Below are 22,127 nucleotides of genomic sequence, written 5' to 3' on the forward strand. Positions count from 1 at the left end.
ACATTGATCATCCCGCAATGCAAGCACCCATTTAGTCAAATAACTGTGCAGAAGTTTGCAAGTTGTAAGGAATGATACAGCTTGGTGGTCTGTATATACCCACGTAAAGTTCCCCAATGAATATGTACACAATCTTTTGAAAGTGAAGACAGTGGCAATGCCTCCTAATCGCTTACTGAGTAGCGGGATTCATGCTTGTCCAGAAACCTGCTAGCAAAAACAATGGTCCAATGTTTGGTGCCAGTTTCAGTTACTGTTTCTTAGAACTGCATCCAATTCCATTCTCCACCTCAACCATGGAAAGGTATAAACTTACATTAAAATTAGGCTTTTGAGAAGTGCTGCCTTCATTATTTCGAAGGCCTCCTGACACCATGTTCAAATTCCAAACATAATTTTTCCGTAGCAATTAAAATAGAGCAATGTATGCGAATTCTAACCCCTTAACCAGTTTCTGGTAAAAATTCACCAACAAATGAAACTCTGCAGCTGCTTCTTGTGCCTGGGGATTGGAAATTCCCAGACAAAATTTAGATTTTCACTATCTGAATATACCTTTCCAGGTACTCGTTTATTCTCCAAAAATTTGAATCTCCTCACAGAGGAGTCTGCACTTCTTCAGATCAACAGTTGCTCCTGCCTCTTGCAAGGTGTGTAATAGCTTCTGGACTTCAAAGTGTGGCTGGAAAGTTTTGGTTGCAATGCAAGATTGTCCACACAGCCGTTTACTGATTCCAGGCCTAGTATTTGGTCTAATGCAAATAAAACAAGCTACTTAGAGTTTCAGTCCAAAAGGGAGGACAAAATTGGAAAGGCCCCCCTTCAAAAACTAAGCTTATTAGGGGCCATGTCTCTTCCACTAGACATACTTGCCAGTACCCATGGATAGATCCAGTAAGAAACATGCTCCCTGGACTCTCTGCACAATTTCGGTTAAGTCTGTGGGGTGATATTTCTGGACAAGCAAATGTGGTTTGGCTCCCTAATGTCAAGCAATAACCATACACCTTTGTTTTTCTTTTCTACAGCAATTATCGAATTAGTGTAAGGCCCTGAACTTCTTTCGATAACTACCCAGGCCAATCTGGTGGATTAAAAACGACATTCCTTCACTTTACTGATATTGCATACAGTTGACTAAAACAGTACTGTGTCACCAATTTGACATGCATTAAACCTTTGCCCCAGTTTATTGGAAAAAACATCCCAGTATGTCTGATAATGTTCAGGAGTTTCCCCATGATCAGGCTCCATAATGTTACACCTATTTCTATCTGTTTCCAATAATTCTTTGCTTGGCTCCTCTTGCCATTCCTCCTGATGTTTATGATTCAAAAGCCACATACAGAATCTGTGTATTCTCTACTAACTGCAACTCATACTTTTATTGTGTTCCATACCTACTTTGGTATGGTTCCCACAAGTGATACTGTAATGGCAGTGCTCCTGATTCTTTTGGAATTCAGGTACTAAACTACTCACAAACATTCTGAACTGCCTGTAAGTCCTGATCATTGTAATTGTTGGTGTCTCACAAACTGGTTTAGAAATTCTATTGGGTGTCACCTCAAACTTCCCCAGAATTTATTAAAAGGCTGACTGCCTACCCCTGTGCATAATATCTTAATTATGCTGAATGGGAATCATATCCTGACCTACTGTTTCTATTTTCATGTCCACCTTGCAAAATTTAATTCTTGAGATTTCACTTCCTCCCTGATTTTCTCTCTATTCTCTCATATACCCATTCAAAACCTCCTTAGTTTTTTCAGCCAGGTTCTGGATTTATTATGTCATTTCCTCTCTCACTGCATAAACTGAATCTATTCCCTGCATTATCTCTTTCTTCTTCTTATCATCCCTTTCCTGTCTCTCTTTCTCATCTTTTACCATTTTCTCCCTGATTTCCCTCATCCCTTTTTCCTTTCCATATTCCCTCTTTTCTTTTTCCTTTTTGTTCTTACATTTTCTTCTTCACTTTCTTCTTTTTCTCTTCCCTTAGTCTCTTCTCTTCCACCTTTTGAGCTTTCCTGCTCTTTTTCTTAATTTCTTTTTCTACACTTGTCCTCTAGTTGTAGACCTTACCTTACCTTCAGGTGACACCTGAAAGTGTACTTCTTGCTGTATGTTGTAGCTTGGGCAGTGACACAGATTTCCCAGATTAATTCTCTGTACTTCTGCACATGTAAAATAATGTCTGCATAAGGGTTGCCAGCTCACTTTGACCCCTGAGACAAGATTAAACTTCTCACTACTCCGATGTCAATGTCCTGTAGCAATCCAACTTCTATCAGGAAGATTCTGGACTGGAATATTTACACCACTAACAGTTCATACACCACCTCCAGCTTGCTCCTAATCACTCCTACCATTTTTCTCCACAACAAAAAAAATCAGGGATGCAGTTAAAAGTCAATGCAGAAAGAGTGTACCAAAACATCACACTCCAATTCCCCAAGAAACAAATATAATTTACAGGCTTCACTGAAAACCTTGCCAAGTCCATTTTGTTGAGTAAAACATCAACTATCAAACTAGCTATTCAACTCCACAACGAACTTGAGAACTCTGCCTACTAAGGATATCCACCCATGCCAAAAAGCAACACTATAATATGAAAAACACTAAACACTCCATATCACTGCATGGGAATCGCACTTACCAACCTCTCAGCTTTCAATACTGGAAGGAATACTTCATGGATCACTAAGTCTCCGAACACAGAAATCAATACTACTCTCCAGTCAGCACCTCCATCCCAGGGAATCCATGACTGCAGCACCCAGGAGGACCACTGATCAACTTCCTGATTTCACGAGCTTCCAAGCTGCTCAATATTATTATTTCACTTTCACTTCTACCTAAGCAGAATCAGGGGCAGAAAGGAAACATTTTCACTGACCATTTCCTGCTCATGCTAATAAAGCTTCTGTGAGGTGCTGCTTTCCGGCAAGATTTAAAGAACTTTTTAAGTGATGGGTGTTGGAAAATAATGGCTGTGATGGAGAAGGGGAATTACTCATTCTTAAAATCAGCCTAGCTGGCTCTGACTGCAATCCATTTAAGAAGGATTAGGGGAAGACTGGCTCATCATGTCCAGGACAAACAAAAACTCCCTTCACCCTCCAGCTGAAAACTGGTAGAGTTGACTTATAATAGAGAACAGGGCTGTCATATATGGCCACTCAGGAAATGATTCATTACAAACCAAACAGAGAACAAATGGGAAATCAGTCTACTGGCCATATGGTCAACAAAACAGGGAATTGACTCACATAAGTGACTCTGGCTAACGGCAGATCGCTACGGCCTGGCACCTACAAATGTACAGTGTTAGACATAAAAACTGACAGCCGGCTGGTCGCCACAGAAACTAAGTCCAAGTCGTTCACTTAAGCTGGCAATAAAACCGACCGCCCCTGACAACACTAAGTCCAGCCATCTGCACAATCTGGCAACACTGTAAGGTGCGTAAGTGTTGTCTATTTCTGAGATGTTGTCATGTTGTGTGAGCCCGTGGTCTAGTGGTAATCGTCATGGATTCCAAAATTATAGTCACGTGTTCATGTCCAACTGTATCTCTCTCTCTCTCTCTCTCTCTCTCTCTCTCTCTCTCTCTCTCTCTCTCGTCATATTTCAGCCCTTGTCGAAAGTTATGAGTCTGATTGAACATCGAAGATAATTTGTTTCACATTCTACCCACCAGTAATAAGAAATACTTCCAAAAACAATTCTGCAGGACAGCTCTCTTGTGGCTGTGATGTGATCAGAACAGCATACACTCAAGCGTTTCCTCCCACTGCATCGGCTACCGGCTACCGGCCACCGGCCAGATGCCACCCGCCGCTTGAAATTAAGTGCTGCCCAAGTGGGCGCAGCGAGATGCTGTCAGTGCATGTATCAACTGTCATTTTCAAATCTGAAGTTCTAGTTCTCATCTTGCAGTTAAGCATTGGATTTTGTATACTTGAAAATCATTAACTACAGTTAAGCATTGTAAAATTTGGTCACAAGTGGAAACAGGTGTAACATCTGCAACACAGTATTTACTTTTGGTATAACAGAGGGATGAATGCAGAGGAGGCAGCTCCAAAGATGTGAACTGTGTGTGGGGCGAGTGCTTTTGGGAAAAATAAGCCAGAAAAAGATATTCTTGTGTACACAAAGATCATTCTGGCATGAAAGGTTTTCCACAGTAAGGAAGTCTCAACTAATGATATAAGTGATGGATTATAATTTAACCATCATGTGACATTTGAAATCAACAGGTAAGGTTCAGAAATCTGGTGTAAGAGTACTGCATGCTCTAATTCAAAAGAACAAAAATCAACAGAGTGACTATTATTGCAGTTTGCTTGAAGATCATCAGGTCGCTCATTGAGCATTCCTGCGCAATACTATTACTGATGACGAGTTATGATGCCTTTATCGTTACCTTCCTAAGAAGTGAAAGGCTGAGCCCTACCTAAAGATGTAAATTCGAGCAAAGAGTAGTGTGGACATAACATTTTCCATCTGATAGCTCCAAAAGTGTGTTTGGACTACGAATTCTTCCCCAGGGGTGTGTGTATCACAACTAGAATTTGTTGCCAACAATTGAGACACCTTTTGGTCGCAGGCTAAGAAAAACGACCAACAAAACTATATCACATGTGCTACTGTATGATAACGCACTCTGTTGGTTTGAGAAACAAATCTATCCACGAGATTGATAGGGAAGTCATCTCTCAGGAAATTGTCCCTCTGATCATATACTAGTAAATGTTTACCTTTCCCGTTCTTGATCGATTAACCATCAAGGCAATTCATTTCTAGATGAAATTGCTCTTCAAACTGCACTGGTTTAATGACATTGTTAGAACCAGTAGGTTTCTACAGGTGTAGAATTTGTAAACTACTTCAGCATAGTCAGATTGTTTTAGATATTGTGAAAGAATATAGTTGCTGATTAATTTCTCTTTGATGATTACTCTTGCGTCCAATAAACAAATAAAAAATGCAATTTAAATAGTCACTGTACTAATAAAAATTAAATTCAACTTACTACAGAAACATCATGACAGCAGTCTATATTAATAAAGCAATAAGTGTCTGTAAGAGGATTGTGCCTATTTTAACATGAATTAGTAGGATATTAGTGACTTTTAACATCTAAAAGATCTGTATTTACTTCCTGTCATGTGTCACACTCAAGTATTACAAAAATGTGGCAGTTCATGGATAAAATTATGTATTCACAACAACAAAACATATGTCGGCAGAAAACAAAAGTGGCATTATGAAATAGCAAGACGAATTTTTCTCGAGTGTCGTCTTACAATTCCCTTATTGAGTTTCTATCTGCCTGCTTGTAGCTCTGCTACAAAAGAATAAAATATCTGGCTTTTAGTGAGTCTCAAAAGGAGAACGAAAGTAGCTTGCACCTGGTAGGCAAGCACATTACCTCAGAGCTATAGAAGAGGTGCAGCATCTGTGTCTTACTTATTGGTCCAGCAGCTGCTCTAAATCGCAACATACGAGATGAGAGTAGTTGTATTTCCCGTGTGGAACGATTTTCATGGACTCAAAAGCATATCCATATATCACATCTCAAGAGAAAATCACTTACATTATTCAACTCAAATGACACGATAATATCAAGTGAATTTAGCAGGATAGTTTTGTGCCATCATCAAGGAAGTAACTCGTCGGTCACACAGTTGCCAAACATATTCTGTGTTGTTGCCAAGTTTCAATTATACTACCAGGAAGGATACCACCTGATGTGCTCTGTGAGTGACCTCGGAAGTGACTATAGCTTCATCTCAAAGCTGTGGGCAGCAAGGGCTGGAATATCCTCATTATATGTCAATCAGTCTTATCCACATTTCAGTAACTAGATTTAGGGGCTAGAGTGTCATTACTTGTAATACATCGATGCACTGAGTGGAAAAAAAAATGTCATAAATTAATTACTGCGACAATTATTTGCATTTTACAGTCTGTCTTAATCAGACCGAAACATTGAAAGTGTATTCACCAGACACGATTCACTATTTTGGAGCTTCTCCAGTGGTTGAGTTGGCAACGTATCTTTGGTATACTATATTATTATTGAAATCACTGTCACTGGCACACCCACCAGAAGACAGGCATGCCCTGGCTTCTTGTTGTCAACTTTTCTGACGGATATTCTGCTGTTGCTAGAAACGTGAAGACTTAAAGGTGAATTCGAATATTTCATATGGCAAAAATCTGATGTTTCTATTCTTCCAACTCTAACATTCAATAAAGAGTTACGATAAGCGGCAGAAAAGTGTCTGTGAACCAACAATTAATAGTGTAGTCATAATTAGTGGAATCTGACAAACTCCAAGTATCATCAGATAATTGTGAAAAACTGCTTTTTTCATCTGCACAGTATGAACTCAAGGGTTTCGTAGGATTCCTATACTTAATTTCATTGTGATCGTTTTCAATGACATTATAGGAGAAGCAAAACCATTTGACTTGAAATATAATTTTCCAGTGGGATTTGAATCTTAGGCTAAAGTTGCAGTAGCAAGTCCAGTGAGGTATCAAGAATATGAGCATTCACTCATTGCTGTAGTATAGGCTAGGGTAGAAAGAAGAAGGTTTCCCACAAAGTAAACACCGGGGGACACTGTAATTAACATATAAAAAGTAACCATCCCACAAACATAAAATTTCCAAATCGCCATCACTTATTAAACATGAATTGTTCAGAAAATTACAACTATATTTAGTGAAATGAGTAGGTTAATGCAGTTCCAGTCTATCATTATCACTGAGTTGCCAAACATTTTCTGAACAGAATTTAAGATGCAAGTGTGTGTGTGTGTGTGTGTGTGTGTGTGTGTGTGTGTGTGTGTGTGTGTGTGTCTGTTCTTTCGGACATGTCCGTAAGAACAAACCACTATGAATCGAAACAGATAGCCTTGTTAATCAATTACATATTGAAGGACAGATGTCCAGGCTGTCACAGTGCATTAAAATACAGATACGGCAGCAGATGAAAATTTGTGCCTGACCAGGTTCGAACCCGGATTTGTGGATATCTGAACGAACAGGAACCACACACATGTGTGTATACAGAGTGTTTGAGGAGGAACAGTATATATTGTAGCATGTGGTAGTATAGACGAACTGCATAAAAAAAAGTCCATATAAATGTGTCCACATTTTATCGAGTATAGAGATACAGCTGTTAGTACGTAACCCTGACATACTCAAAGCAAAGGCAAATCATGTTCAAAGGTGTTTTTCAAAAATTATCCCACCATCTTCAACGCATTTTTGACTTATCTTGATAACACCACATGTAACTCTTCTGAGGTCATCTCTGTGTTCTTTTATGAGGGCTGCACTATTCATAATCCAAATGATTAAATCAGCTCTTGGGTTTACTTTTTCTTTGTAGACTTTGCCTTTCAACCATCTCCACAGGCAAAAATCCAAAGGGATAAGGTCGGGGACCTTAGTGTCCAAGAAAAGTGCCCACATCTACTGATCCGTCTTCTGGGAAATGTTAGGTTTGGATGATGTGTCACCTGATGACTAGAATGTGCTGGAGCTCTGTCATGCTGGAGGAACATATGCTTTCTTGTAACCTAATGAACCTCTTCCAATAATGCTGGAAGCTCATTTTCAAGGAAGTGCAGACAATGGGGTCCTGTAAGGACCAACAAATGAAACGAAAATGCATTGAACCCAGCTGTATGTACTCAAAAATTGGACACACATTATATGGCATTTTTTTCTGCAATTTGTCTATACTACCACCTCCTACAATATTTACTATTCCTCCTGAAATATCTTGTATAATTATTTAGGTCTCGATGGGCCATTGGAAGTTTTCACTGCTAGATGCATGTCATAGTCCGAACCCTCGCGGAAATACAGTATGGCTGCGAGTGTGTGGAATAATGGATGGAGGGGGAGGGGTGTGGGTGTACTGTGTATGTGGTATGCAGCAAATATGGGAGTTTGCGTCTGACAAGGAATGTGTAGATAAGTCCTGCAGGGAGGTTGGCTGTTGTGTCTCGATAGTGCAATGGTCAGCACATGTGCCTAGTAAGCAAATGGTCCAGGTTTGAACTCAGGTCGGGTACAAATTTTCATCTGCCACTATTGCTGTATTTCAATGCCCTGTGACAGTATTGACGTTTGTCCTTTGATGTTTAAGATGCAATTGTTTTTTGAGGCAATACAGGTGATTTGTGGACATTTGTCTTGCCATCAATGTAACGGGACTTCAACGGCATCCATTCCTTAGTTATTGCTTTGTGACGGCGCTAACCCATGTTACATACATGCGAATCAGATTGTAGCACATATTTAGTCATATAACGAATGGTCAGTATAGAAGTATTTATGAACAGTAGAAGCAGGATTGCAGAGCGCTGATCACTTAACCAAGTGCAACATAGAGTAACTGTGCAGTGAGTCATTTCAGCTGCATAGCTGACATCAATATTTGTCAAGCAATTCACTGCAGAATTAATGTAATACCTGAACGATAATCTCTGTAGTCATACTGTATCATTAGCAGCTCGTGAATGGAGTACTATGTTCGTTAAATCAGATACCAAAGCTGATACCAAATAAAGATAAGCGAGAAGAAATAAAGAGAAGCGAGAAGAAATAAAGAGAAGCGAGAAGAAATAAAGAGAAGCGAGAAGAAATAAAGAGAAGCGTTACTGTAAGCAGTTTGACAACATAACACCACCGCATACACGGACTACCTGTACCATTATCATCGCACAGTTGTTACAGTGATTACAAGTTGCTGATGTTTGACAAGAATAGCAAAAAGCACCTCATGAATGTGAAGTTTCATTTGCATTACGCCTAGGGCAGAGAGAATCCTAAATAACAGTAAGAGGTTACCCAGCAAACGGGAGAGTCCACGTACTGCCTTGAGTTCTTGCAGTTTGATATTAAAGTAGTTCCCGACGGTTTCACACTAACAGGTTCTTTGCTATCGGAATATTCATATGGGAATTATCAAAGTGTAATTGCTAGAACACTGAACTATCTTAATAACACCTCATTTTGGATTGAATACGATTCGGAAAGCAATGTTAATTTGATGTTTTCATCCATCTCCTGACAACTTACTGAATGAAGCCTGAAGTGCACTCACAGTTGTGTTGCCCACAGCATGATTGTGTTGTGGCAGCTGGCAGTCATTGCTGAATACAGACATGTGCAAATATCTTCACTGCTCTAGGGGAACTCGTCTTTGTTGCATTTTTTCCATACCCTAATTAGTACAATAACGTAAGGCTCATTCTGCTGAAGAACTTTATGCCAGCAAGTCCTTAAATAAGAATCTGCAAGCAGTAGTAATGCATGAGAAAGGAAACAGACTGTTGGATAAAAGAATGGAGAGCTCCCTGCTTTCCGTAGGGCCTATGATAAGAATCTGGTGTCATATTATGCTTCAGAACCCTAAACTGTTTATTTTTCACTTCATACTAAAAACAAAAGCTATGGTATGAGAAGAGGAAATGACTTACATGATTCCCAGAAACTTTAGTTTGTCTCGGGATTAAATAGAGTGTACATTTCATCACTGGTTAATATTCTGATGACTAATGACATGATACCCATTCAAATTGCCCCATGGCACCTTTGAGTAGAGTCTCACATTGTTACTATAAGAACACACAGGCAGTAATGTCCGCTCACTGCAGTCAGAGCCATAGTGATTTCTTTCTGTTTATGGTAAATCATCTGCTGCAGTGTTCATGCTCAGCCTACACAAACAAATCACAGTGGCATTGGGCACTGCTAATCACTGTACTTGTCGCAAGCCGCAACAGGAGCGCACTGTCTCTGCTAACGATATTACTTACTTAACGCAATATGCAGGACACGGGTTGGGTAAAAATTCAGTTTGTGGTAACTAGCCATTGCATTAAAATACTTTACAGTTATATTTGATGCAATATTTATTGTTGCTTGTCTCTCCAATGTTAATAGTATTGATTCAGAAGAATGTGCGTGAACACACACACACACACACACACACACACACACACACACACACACACACACACACACACACACACAGAGAGAGAGAGAGAGAGAGAGAGAGAGAGAGAGAGAGTCATTGATTCCAGTGAGAGTGATGATTGTTGTCCATTGAACAACACTTGTGCCAATCAATTACACAGATACACTGCAAACGAAAGGTGTCTCAGTTGTTGGCAACAAATTTCAGCTGTGAGCTGTGATGGACACACCCTTGGGGAAGAATTTATAGTGCAAAACACACTTTTGGTGCTATCTGATGGAAAATGTTATGTTCTCGCTACTCTCTGCTCATGTTTACGTCTTTTGGTAGGGCTCAGCCTTTCATTTATTAGCAAGTTAACGATGAAGGCATCATAACTCGTCACCAGTAACAGTACTGCACAGGAATGCTCAATGAAGTACCTGATGATGTTCAAGCAAAACTGCAATAATAGTCACTCTGTTGATTTTTGTTGTTTTGAATTAGAGCATGCAGTTCTCCTACACCAGTCTTCGGAACTATGCCTGTTGATTTCAAATGTTGCATGATGGTTAAATGGTAACCCATCACTTACATCAGTAGTCGAGTCTTCCTTACTGTGGAAAATCTTTCATGCCAGAATGATCTTTATTGAAACAAGAATATCTTTTTCTGGCGTATTTTTCCCAAAAGCACTCGCTCCACACACAGTTCACATCTTTGGAGCTGCCTCCTATGCATTCACCCCTCTATCATGCCAAAAGTAAATACTGTGTTGCAGATGTTACACCTGTTTCCACTTGCAACCCAATTTTATAATGCTTAACTGTAGTTAATGATTTCAAGTATGCAAAATCCAATGCTTAACTGCAAGATGATAACTAGAACTTCAAATTCGAAAATGACAGTTGATACATGCACTTACAGCATTGTGCTGTGTTCACCTGGGCAGCACCAGATTTCAGGCAGCGAGTGGCGTCTAGCTGATGGCTGGTAGCCACTGTAGCACGAGGAAATGCTCGAGCATATGCTGTTCTGATCGTGTCGCAGTCACAAGCTGTCCTGCAGAATTGTTTCTTATTACTGGTGGGTAGAATGTGAAACAAATTATCTTTGATGTTCAATCAGACTCATAACATTAGACGAGGGCCTAAATGTGGTTACAAAAAAAAAAAAAAAAAATATAGTTGGACAGGATCGCATGACTATAAGTTTAAAATGCACGATGATTACCACTAGACCACGGCCTCACACAACGTGACAACATCTTGGAAATAGACAACACTTCCTCCTGACACTTCCGTATCTTACAGTGGTGCCAGATTGTGCAGATGGCTGGACTTAGCATTGTCAAGGGTGGTCGGGTTTATTGGCCACCTTAAGTGAATGACTCCGACTTAGTCTCTGTGGCAGCTGGCCAGCAGTCAGTTTTTATGTCTAAGATTGTACGTCTAGGAAACGGTGAAGTTGGTTGAGTGTTTCTTGAGGTCTAGGGAAAGTGGCGCTCAAGGATGGTGAAACCACTAGTAGGCAGCTTGGTGTTGGAAATCCGTAATTCATCACCGAACATGAAGGAAGGAGGCTTGTCTGCTATGTAAAGCATGATAGGGCAGACCTGTGGCTGACCTGATGACTATGTACAATGGCAGTGCAAGCATATGTGGTATAGAGCACACCACTCTGTGCACATTGCTGAACAGGGGGCTCTGCAGCAGAAAACCCATGTGTTCTCATGTTGATTCTACAACTATATCAATTACATTTTCTTTGGGCATGGAATCATCAAGATTGGACCATGGCATCATTCAAGCAAAAAGCTGCTTGAAACACACATTGCACAACAGATGCAGGCCGGTGTGGACAGTGCTATGCTATGTTATGGGGGCCATTCCCCTGGGCTTGCATCGGACCTGTGGTAATCATTGAAGGCACCATGGCAGCTGTGGTCAATATAAACAATATTACAGACTACCTGCATCACTTTATGCCTGGTATCTTTCTTGATGGCGATGGCATCTTCCAAATGGATAACTGTTCATGACACAAGGCCAGAACTGTGCTACAGTGATCTAAGGAGCATGACGGTGAACTCATAATGTCTTGGCCACCAAATTTGCCTGATCTGAACACTCAACACATCGGGGATGCTATTGGGGGCCAGCTCTGTGCTCATAAACCACTGGCCCACAATTGATGAAACTTGTGTGACCTGTATACAGGCATCTGGTGCCACATACCTCCGCAAACCTACAAAGGACTTGTCAAATCCATGTCACACACGACTGTTGCTGTTTTGTGTTCTAAATGTAGACTGACTTGTTATTAAGGAGGTGGTAATAATGTCCTGGGTCATCAGTATGTAAATAATGATGTACTGATTATAATTCTGTCATTTGAACTAAGAGACAACTTTATTTTTAGATACATCATCAGTGCACTGTGCTAGTAAGCAGACACTAGGAAGGTTATGCAAAACGCAAACATCCAAACAGTCTTTAGACACTGGTTGTACATATGAACAACAGTATACAGGTAACTTTGAAAGCTATCAATGGACCTATTTTCTCAAAAGGCCACACAAACTCCTAAAGAAACTTTACTGCTTATCACTTAAACTTTGTCTTCTGCAAAGTGGAATCTCAACTAATACAGCAAATACTATGATGACATAGAAGCAAACGTGTGAAAGGCAGTCAATGTTTATTTATTTGTAGAATTTTAGCTAATAAAAAATAGAAATAAGACTACTGTATCTCAGCAGCTGCAACTAACAGTGGTTCTGTTCAACTTATCAGAGTCATCATTCAACACTTCATTGTTTGGCAAGTCATTATCTTTCTCCCCTACATCATAAAAACATTATTAATAATTCTAAACAGCAGATGAAGGCATCTGCTTGTGTGTCTAGCGGTAAAGTTACAACCAGAACCTGTACTGTGTCTCAATTAAATGTCAATAGACCCTAAGATGTCAGACCATTAATAAACACTCCACTTTAGAACAACAACAAGAAAGTTTCAACTCTTTCAGTCAACAAGATCAGTAGAGAGCGAGAGAGCATTAGCTTAGTTGGACAAAACTGATGAAAAGAGTCAGTTGTATTCTTTCTGAAGGAAACATGTAATTCATATTAAGTTATTTACAGAAATTACAGAAAATTAATTTGGGATTTAAAGACTAAGATCTGAACTAATCTTGTCCTGAATATGAGTTCAATACTTCATTACTACACCATCTTTCCAGACTGGAGGAAGTCTATAAAGCAATAGAAGTTTCATTTCATGTATACAATTGAAAAAGGGCCCCTTCACAAGTGGCCACTGAGAAGCACTTCTCTGCAGTGCATTGAGCTTTCACAGGGCACGGTAGGGCACATTGCTACTGGAGACAGAAGGGGCTCCTCTGTCATTGCACTGTGTTGCTTTGATCTGCCACTGCTGCTGTGCCGCTGTGTTTCGGTTCCATCATGGTGTCTGATGAGCAGGATGCCTCTCTTTTACTTCTCTTACTGAATAGGGGAACTGAATAGAAGTAATTTAAAAGTAAGGTTGAGGTATCACCATTTCTTGGAGGAAGAATAGTTAAAGGTTTTTTAAAAAAGGCTACCAATGTACCCAATTCCATGGTGGCTACAAAAGGTAAACATACACATGTCACTAAGCCAGCTGACCGTGGGCCACTTTATCACAACAACAAAAACTTTTTCTCGACATTGTTCCTGGTCATGTGTTATTCCCTCCACAGACTCATATTGATTGACATTGGAGCAAACAGACGATTACCAAAGTTTTGAGAATTCAAGATCCCATCGCTTCATAGGAAGGTAACTGACAATGAAATTACATTTGCTCAAAGCAGGCAGTTGTCTGAAGGCTGTGATTACTTCCCTCCTGTAATTCTTGATGATTAAGGTTTCAGCATGTAATCTTTCTTACTGTGTTAATATGGAGGCAATTTCTTTTCACAGAGTTTTCAGATGCAACCTCCGTATGGCTAGAAGATATGTTGAATGTACTCTGGACATTCTTGCTAAAGAATGCACAATTTCTGATCAGCATTTGAATATTTCTCCACATATTTTCTGAGGTTATTATAAAAACTTGCTGTGTGTTGCACAGTTTTGTTCATAATTACATATCTGAGCACACTTTGTGCACTTGTGGGTTACATAACATGTCAACAGACCCAACACAAGTAGGAGGAAATGTGAGTCACATTCACCATCATCATCATCATCATCATCTCTGAAGAACTTTTGCCTCCAACGTCTGTTGAAAACTTTAATTTTCTGCAGTTTATCTGAATATTCCCCACACTCTTTGTTGCATATTGATGCATGTTTTTCAGCTTCACAGATGAACTCTTCCATATTGACTTCCATCTCTAGCAGTAGTATCACCTAACTGACCATAGTACCAAATAATAGTGAGCAGAAATCCCAACGTGTGCCAACTGTTAACATGTGGCGATACCCACTGCTTGGCCGTTTAGCAGACCCACCAGCAACATCGTGTGAAGGCTGCTATTGCAAGCAATTTTCCACCAGCAGTGGCGATAGTCCACCACTGAGTGCCACGGAAGCTCTGTGGCACTGCACGTTTGAAGGTTCTCATTTAAACAAATTTATCAGTGGAAGCACCACTGAAAAGTACTTCTCAATGGCTCTGTGTGAAGGGGAACGGGGGCCAAGATAAATTTCATATGCATACCAAATTTATATGTGGTTGATGTCACACAAAACCAGACAGAGAAAAGGTAGAAGTAAAGTAGAAATGTACCTGCCAACAGACTTTCATAGCAGTCTACACAAACACGGTCTGGTTGGAATCGTTTGTATTGTAATGGAGCTCGGAAATCTGAACAGTTACTGCAGACGACCTGAAACGCAAACATGAAAACAAATAAGTCCACAGCTAAGGACACTGCGATAACAAAATGACAGATGCACAAAAGAATTTTTGAGAGTGGGCTGTTGCGAAAAAAGTTTGCTATGAGTTTAAACAATTCCTTCGGTGGAATACGCTGTCTATGATTAATTTATTAAAATTACAATTAATAGTAGTAGTAGTAGTAGTAGTAGTAGTAGTAATAATAATGATAATAATAATAATGATGATGATGATGATGATGATGATGATGACGATAATAATAATGATGAAAGACTGACTGAACAGTGGCTGTCTGTGGTCTGTTACTCATGAGGAACAGCAGTTACGTATAGGATTTGGAACAGAACATGCTATACCTGCTAGAAACACAGGTTACTAGAAGCATAACCGGATAAATGGGCAGGTTACGTCAATAAATGCACAAATAAATAATAGAATTCAAAATAGAACAGAAAATGACTAACAAAAAATTATTGTACACGGGGCACCATGTGTTGACAGTGTTGTGCAGAGTAATATTGACTTACTTGAAAACAAATCTGAACTGTGAATTTTGAACAATGGAACATATTATTATTTTCATCATCATCATCATCATCATCATCACCATCATCACCATCATCATTAGTAGCAGTAGTAGTAGACTACTGCTACAATTACTGTACAGATAACACATGTGTAAGTATAACGCAATTTAAAGGCCAATAGAAAAGAACATTTGTACATTGATGCCTTAACTAGACAAAAGCTACAGCAATTTTATGCTACTTCTGCAAAAAATTACAACCTGTCCAAAGAACTCTATACTGAAAAGTTTTAACTGTGGGCAGCATTGTCTGGTGTTTTATGTAGCAGTAACATTCTACACAATGCTGACTACATGTGACAGGTATTAGACACAAGTCATTCATGTGAGTATGAACCATGAAGCATAGCGCCGAGTGCCTGGATGACACAGGAATAGGGTAATATTCCAGGTGGTTACAACTAAACTTTCCCAACATATTATAACACAGAAACTAATTACTTTACGAGGACCAAACTTGGTAGCATTAATGTCAAGGACATGGGGAAGAGAAATAATGCAGAATGAACTCTATTGAAATACTTTTAATGTGCTGCTATGGTACATCATATCATTACATACCAGTATGTAGTGTGTAGTACCGAGAAAGTGGAGAGCGAAGTCAACATGTCATTGTGCATCCTGTGGTGCAAACTGCTGTACCATATGGATCTTGTATGGATACCATTTGAGAATGGTTCTAAGCACCTTCCATAAAGTTGACCACAGGACGTTCAATTGTCGTGACACAGCATGCACAATGCCTGATGATCAGGAATTGTACGCAGCACTGTCTGCCATAGCAACTATGATTTCATCAACCACCTGTGGTGCAATCGGTTGTTGGCCTCTCCCGGAGTGATGCCAAGTTCTCCAGTTGATTTCAACTTCTTCACCATGCTCTGCACAGCAGGTGGACAAAGAATACCCTTCTGTAATCCATCCAGCCAGCGATATTCTCGAAGTGCAGCTGCAGCATTACTGTTGTAATGCTGCTCCTTTAGTCCAAGCTCATGCTGACAGGTCAACAAGTGCATTGTGATTGGTCAGGTGGGTGAGGCTATGAATCACAATGACTGATCACAGCACCTGGTGACCATAGCTGGAATGGGATGGAAATCATGCACCCCGTACTCTGGACATTAATGTTACCAAGTTTGGTACTTGTACAGTAATTAGTTTCCGTGTTATAATGTGTTAAATTGGGAAAGTTTAATTATAACCACCCGGTATTACACAGATTTTGTGAGTGAGAGACACAAACTAGGGGTGGGGTTGTGGGGACAGGCATAGGAAGGGAAGGATCTAGAAAATTATACTCCTCATCTACAGACGTGACATAAGGTTGCTGGTGCACTAGTAGACAGTGTAATTGAGTTGTTCAAGCCAGCAACAAGATGTGTTCAGTGGGAGGAAGATGTCAAGATAGAATTGGGATGTTACACAAGTGATAAGTTTATGGACAATTTGTGGAATATATTTTCTACCTGTAAAAGCCTTGGTAAGATTTTAAGCATTTGTGGATAAATATAATTAGTCTCTGACTACACAGAGCCTAACAGTTTGCAGGCTGTAGAAGATGTATCTTTACAGTAGGAAATGTTAATAATCTGAAAGAGGAAATTCGGCTGATGTATTGGTACATTTAATATGTACAGACATTACTGTGGACCTATTGGATAGGTACACATCAATGTTGAGGGAGATCAAAAGGGGAAATTCAAGTGAAAAGACTATTTATCTCCTGTGAGTCCACAAGAAAATTAGTGACTCTGTACCGAGGAGTGGGTTATTAGTTTGGGTTCACTGAGCGACAAGCGACCCAGGAACAAATTGGCATGGAAGGGTGCCATCATGATTTTAAGTGTGTCTAAGGATGAAAATCCTCACATTTATAATAAAATAATAGGATAAAGGGAGAGGCAATATCTGATGGAGGCAAGGCCATGGACACGAGGTATATGGTTACTGACAAACAGAAAACAAGATTGCATGTTTGTAATCCCCTATTCATATTCAACTCTCCATCTCAGAAGCGAGTGGTGAGTTGTGCCCTCAATCACTGTTTTTATTTTATCCAGGAATTTTCATTTCTGTAATGCTTTAACTTAAAAAAAAAAAAAATTTTTTTAAACAAGGCTATCGTTACACCAATTCCTCTCAGTCCTTGTCATAAACCATTTATCACAACCAATTTGCATTGTGGAAAATGTAACAAGTGGACAGGAATCAGGGATGGGTGAACTTGTAGCCCTATATCATTATAAGAAATAAGGAAAATAAAACAAGAATTAAGGAGGTAAATAATGGATAAGCAGATAGTGCCATGAATAAAACTTTTAGATTTTGATTACTACATGACAGACAGATCTCTGACGTACATATCATACTAATAAAGAGTAAAAATGTTAATCAAAGAGAACTTTACCAGTACATAAAATGTAGACTGACAGTTGTAACACAATTTAAATAGTAACAAAAGGCTGAGCTTCAAACGCACACACTGGAAACTACACACCTTTCCACATGCTCGGCAATGGTGTCGCCGGAATGTTACAGTAAATACAGCCACACAACACTGACACTTTGTCACTCGGCCATCCTGAATCCACACAGGGACCTATGGAATAGGATAATTAATAACACCTTAACAAACAGACCATATACTATTGCTTAATATGGTTGATGGGCTCGTCAGCATTTAAGAAAATAAGTAGATGCAATACTCTCCATTAGCTTTAAAAGATCTCTCTAACCTCAACATTTACTGATTCTTGAACTGGTAACTACTTGGTCATAAACACATATTAATGTGTGTAAAAACACACACAGTCACAAACAAAACAATTGCAAATATATTGATATTTCAAAGAGATTTGAATGATTTTTACCTCTTTTCCCAGTTTAAAAGTTTCAGAAAAATTGTCATTATCTTTTGCACTTAATTTGTGGAAGGAAAGTTGCCGATATGTATAATCCTTTATAGCTGCCTGAAGAGCATCTACCCATTCCTGCCGTTCTTCTTGAGACCTGTTAACATAAAAAAAACTTTCCATATCTCCCGTACAACATGAAACACAGATAGGAATAATTATTCATTAACATAAAAAGCAATGAATACTGAATACTGAAATATTACACTACAGAATAACTGGCTTAATCAGTTACATCAGTAGGAATACAACTTGCATAAATGTCAGCGGCACCAACAGAGAGAAAAGTGGATAACTCTGCACAGAAATGATGAAATTGAAGCTGTATTATTACCCCTACAGGTTAAAGTCTCTTTTCTCATGGGCTGCAACAGAGTTAAAAGGAAAGGATAATGTACTATTAGATTGGATTGGATTGTTTGGGGGAAGAGACCAAACAGCGTGGTCATCGGTCTCATCGAATTAGGGAAGGACGGGGCAGGATGTCGGCCGTGCCCTTTCGAAGGCACCATCCCGGCATTTGCCTGGAGTGATTTAGGGAAATCACGGAAAACCTAAATCAGAATGGCCGAACGTGGGATTGAACAGTCGCCCTCCTGAATGTAATATTAGAACATGGAAGTCTATCATTATCCTAATAATGAAGTTTTAGTACTTATTTAAGAAAGAAATGAGACTTTAACTTCGTGTAACCAGATACTTATTCGGCAAAGTTCTCCTCTGCCTTGTAAGGTTCCACATACCAACATCCTTAAAGCATATTCTGGCAATTGTTACTCTCTCGTGCCCCATTCCTTATAAACGTACTTTCTGCCAGTTTGCATTGTAGAAAATGAACGAACTACTCACTATCAAACAAAAGTGAGGCAACAGCTTTCCCAGCTTGGATCTACACTCTAGTCATCAGCAATTCAGTGGTACAGTGATGAAAAGTAAGGAAATACAGTAAGATCCTTAATATTTAGAGATAATAGTATGAAGATTGAAAGAAAATACAAGTTTTCAGTTCTATATCAGTTCCTAGAGCACATTTTGCACAAGGGGGAAGGGTCATTCTAGCTTGTGTGTCACATGTACAAGCCAAAAGTTGAGCTCTCATCTTAAACTGATTTCTTTTCCTTCCCTCATCTTCTCTTCTCCTTCATACTATCATGATTTTCTTACATCTTCCAATTTTTCTCTCTTGAATCATCATCTTGTCCACCTACAATACTATACAGGGTGTTACAAAAAGGTACGGCCAAACTTTCAGGAAACATTCCTCACACACAAAGAAAGAAAACATGTTATGTGGACATTATTACTTCTCTTCAAATCACATTAATCATGGAATGGAAACACACAGCAACAGTATGTACCAGCGTGACTTCAAACACTTTGTTACAGGAAATGTTCAAAATGTCCTCCGTTAGCGAGGATACATGTATCCACCCTCCGTCGCATGGAATCCCTGATGCGCTGATGAAGCCCTGGAGAATGGCGTATTGTGTCACAGCCATCCACAATACGAGCACGAAGAGTCTCTACATTTGGTACCTGGGTTGCGTACACAAGAGCTTTCAAATGCCCCCATAAATGAAAGTCAAGAGGGTTGAGGTCAGGAGAGCGTGGAGGTCATGGAATTGGTACATACTGACGAAATTAAAATGAGCTCTAACATGGAAATTAAGCGTTTCCGGACACATGTCCACATAACATCTTTTCTTTATTTGTGTGTGAGGAATGTTTTCTGAAAGTTTGGCCGTACCTTTTCGTAACACCCTGTATATTACAGTGTTTCTCCAACCCGTGCAGATGTGTATACATCCATATTCCAGAACCTTACTGAAAAAGCAGTCTACACCTTATTTTCTTCACCAACATATATTTAGATACATAAGGCTTGTTGATTTAATATTGCTTTCCATAATATTGTCAGTTACACTAATGTTTATGAAACCCAGAAATAATTCATCCATACCTAGAGGATGTGTAGAGTTGTGCACCAACAATGAGTAAAATCATAAAGAAATGGCCTACACACAGTTTCTGCAGTGCACACTCTAGTTTGATTAAAAAGATCAGTGTAATGCTGGCGAACATTGAAGCCAACTAGAAAAAAGAAAGCAGTTGCCTGGATGCTTTGAGGTCAAAGGAGACAATATCAGAATAAGAATGTCTGAACAGGGTAGGAATGATTGATGTCTGGTAAATTGGTTTACGAAATTACCTCAACATTTTAACAAGTGCAGTGCAAGGCATGACATGGTTACCATCTTCATTGCATGGCTGTTATAAGTGCAGTTTTGCCCGTGTTTACTTGACACTGGAACACTGCAAAACATGTGAACTTGTCTGCCTCAATGATACACTGTTGTCTGCAGCGGCGACATGAATGCTATTAGATCAGCATCTATTGTTCAGGAGCCACGAACATCTCAAACTGAAATGATTGTATGAAAGTTACTGTTAGCATGCTGAGAGACAAAATGTAATGTTTTCAGATTAGGGAAGGAGGGAAAAGAAGATTAGGGTTTCATGTCTCACTGCTGATGAGGTCATTACAGATGGAGCACAAGCTGGGATAGGTGAAGGATGATGAAAGAAATCAACCCTATCTTTTCAATGCAATCATCCCAGCATTTGCCTTCTGTGATTTAAGAAAACCAGGGAAAACTTAAAACTGGGTGCTCAAACGAGGATGTGAATGGCTGTCCTCTCAAATTAGATCCAGTGTCTTAATCACTTTGTCATTTTGCTGAGGTCTTCAGACGAGTCCCACTTCAACCTATCCTCCAGTAATGTTTCCATACTTGTTGGAAGCATCAATTATAGCATATAATTGATAAGCTTCAAACTAAGTCCTTTGGGGTCATAGGCTCAAAGTTTGCCAGCAATCTATTCACACTATCACTAACATGGCATTATCTTCCCACAGAAAAATCAACACAGTCCTCCTTAGCACAAATACAGTCATTGGTCAGTGCTGTCTCACCATTGGTCTTGTTCTCTGTGCCTCTTCATCATCTAGTGTTATTTTTCCACTTATTACATGTTTTGCTTTTGATGCTGTCCTTGGTGTTGCTGCATATCACAGACCACTGGATTCCTAAGCTGTGGAGTTGTTACTTCAAGCAGAAACTATGGACAAAATTGGAAGTAAAATTGGACAGAAACTAATTAACTCAGTTGAGTCTGAAATATCATTCCAGAAACATGGCTAATATGTTAATGTCTTGAACTTTGATAAAGGCCCAATATAGATCCTCAGACTGAAATTCATTTCTCATTTTTGTCACGGAGATCTCTATCAGAATTTTAAGTAGCCTGTTGTTCCACACATCTCAAAATTGAATTTATTCATTTTCAGCATGCTGGATGACACTAATTTTATTGAATCAAAAACAAATGTAACTCTGCACTGGACTAAAAGGTTTAATGTCATATAATTATATCTTGTTTGGCAAGTACTGTGCTAATGGCTCAGCTTTTGTTCCATAATTCAAATATAAGGGGCATTCAAAAAGAAATGAGCTGGCATCTGGAATGCGCAAGCCAGTGACAGGAGGGTACTATCGTGGCGTGTGTAATGAGGTGTGATTCTGACCAGAGCGTGGAAGTTAACAGCCCATCGCTAGAGGGCATGCATGTACGTCACATGACTATACAGAGCTAGCAGCAGCATGCAACAATCATCCAACGCTGCCAGTTCATTGCAGTGACATGGAGGCGTCAAAAGAAGAGCAAAGAGGTGTTTTCAT

At 39.5% G+C, this 22,127-nt stretch overlaps 1 protein-coding gene across 11 annotated transcripts in view; it reads right to left on the minus strand.

Moving 5' to 3' along the window:
- LOC126183341 (uncharacterized) overlaps nucleotides 1-22,127 on the minus strand; it is a 191,445-nt gene that overhangs the window by 14,328 nt on the left and 154,990 nt on the right. For 10 of the 11 annotated variants that reach the window (XM_049925213.1, XM_049925220.1, XM_049925221.1 and 7 more), the window contains 3 exons: nucleotides 18,346-18,484; nucleotides 17,973-18,074; nucleotides 14,779-14,878 (listed from right to left, as the gene is read on the minus strand). In XM_049925213.1, the coding sequence (XP_049781170.1) occupies nucleotides 14,779-14,878; nucleotides 17,973-18,074; nucleotides 18,346-18,484 (341 nt within the window). Of the gene's footprint in view, nucleotides 1-14,778; nucleotides 14,879-17,972; nucleotides 18,075-18,345; nucleotides 18,485-22,127 lie in introns of those variants that run through there. The other variant, XR_007536723.1, reaches the window with a different exon arrangement.

Source organism: Schistocerca cancellata, chromosome 4, assembly GCF_023864275.1.
Source record: "Schistocerca cancellata isolate TAMUIC-IGC-003103 chromosome 4, iqSchCanc2.1, whole genome shotgun sequence".
Lineage (NCBI taxonomy): Eukaryota > Metazoa > Arthropoda > Insecta > Orthoptera > Acrididae > Schistocerca > Schistocerca cancellata.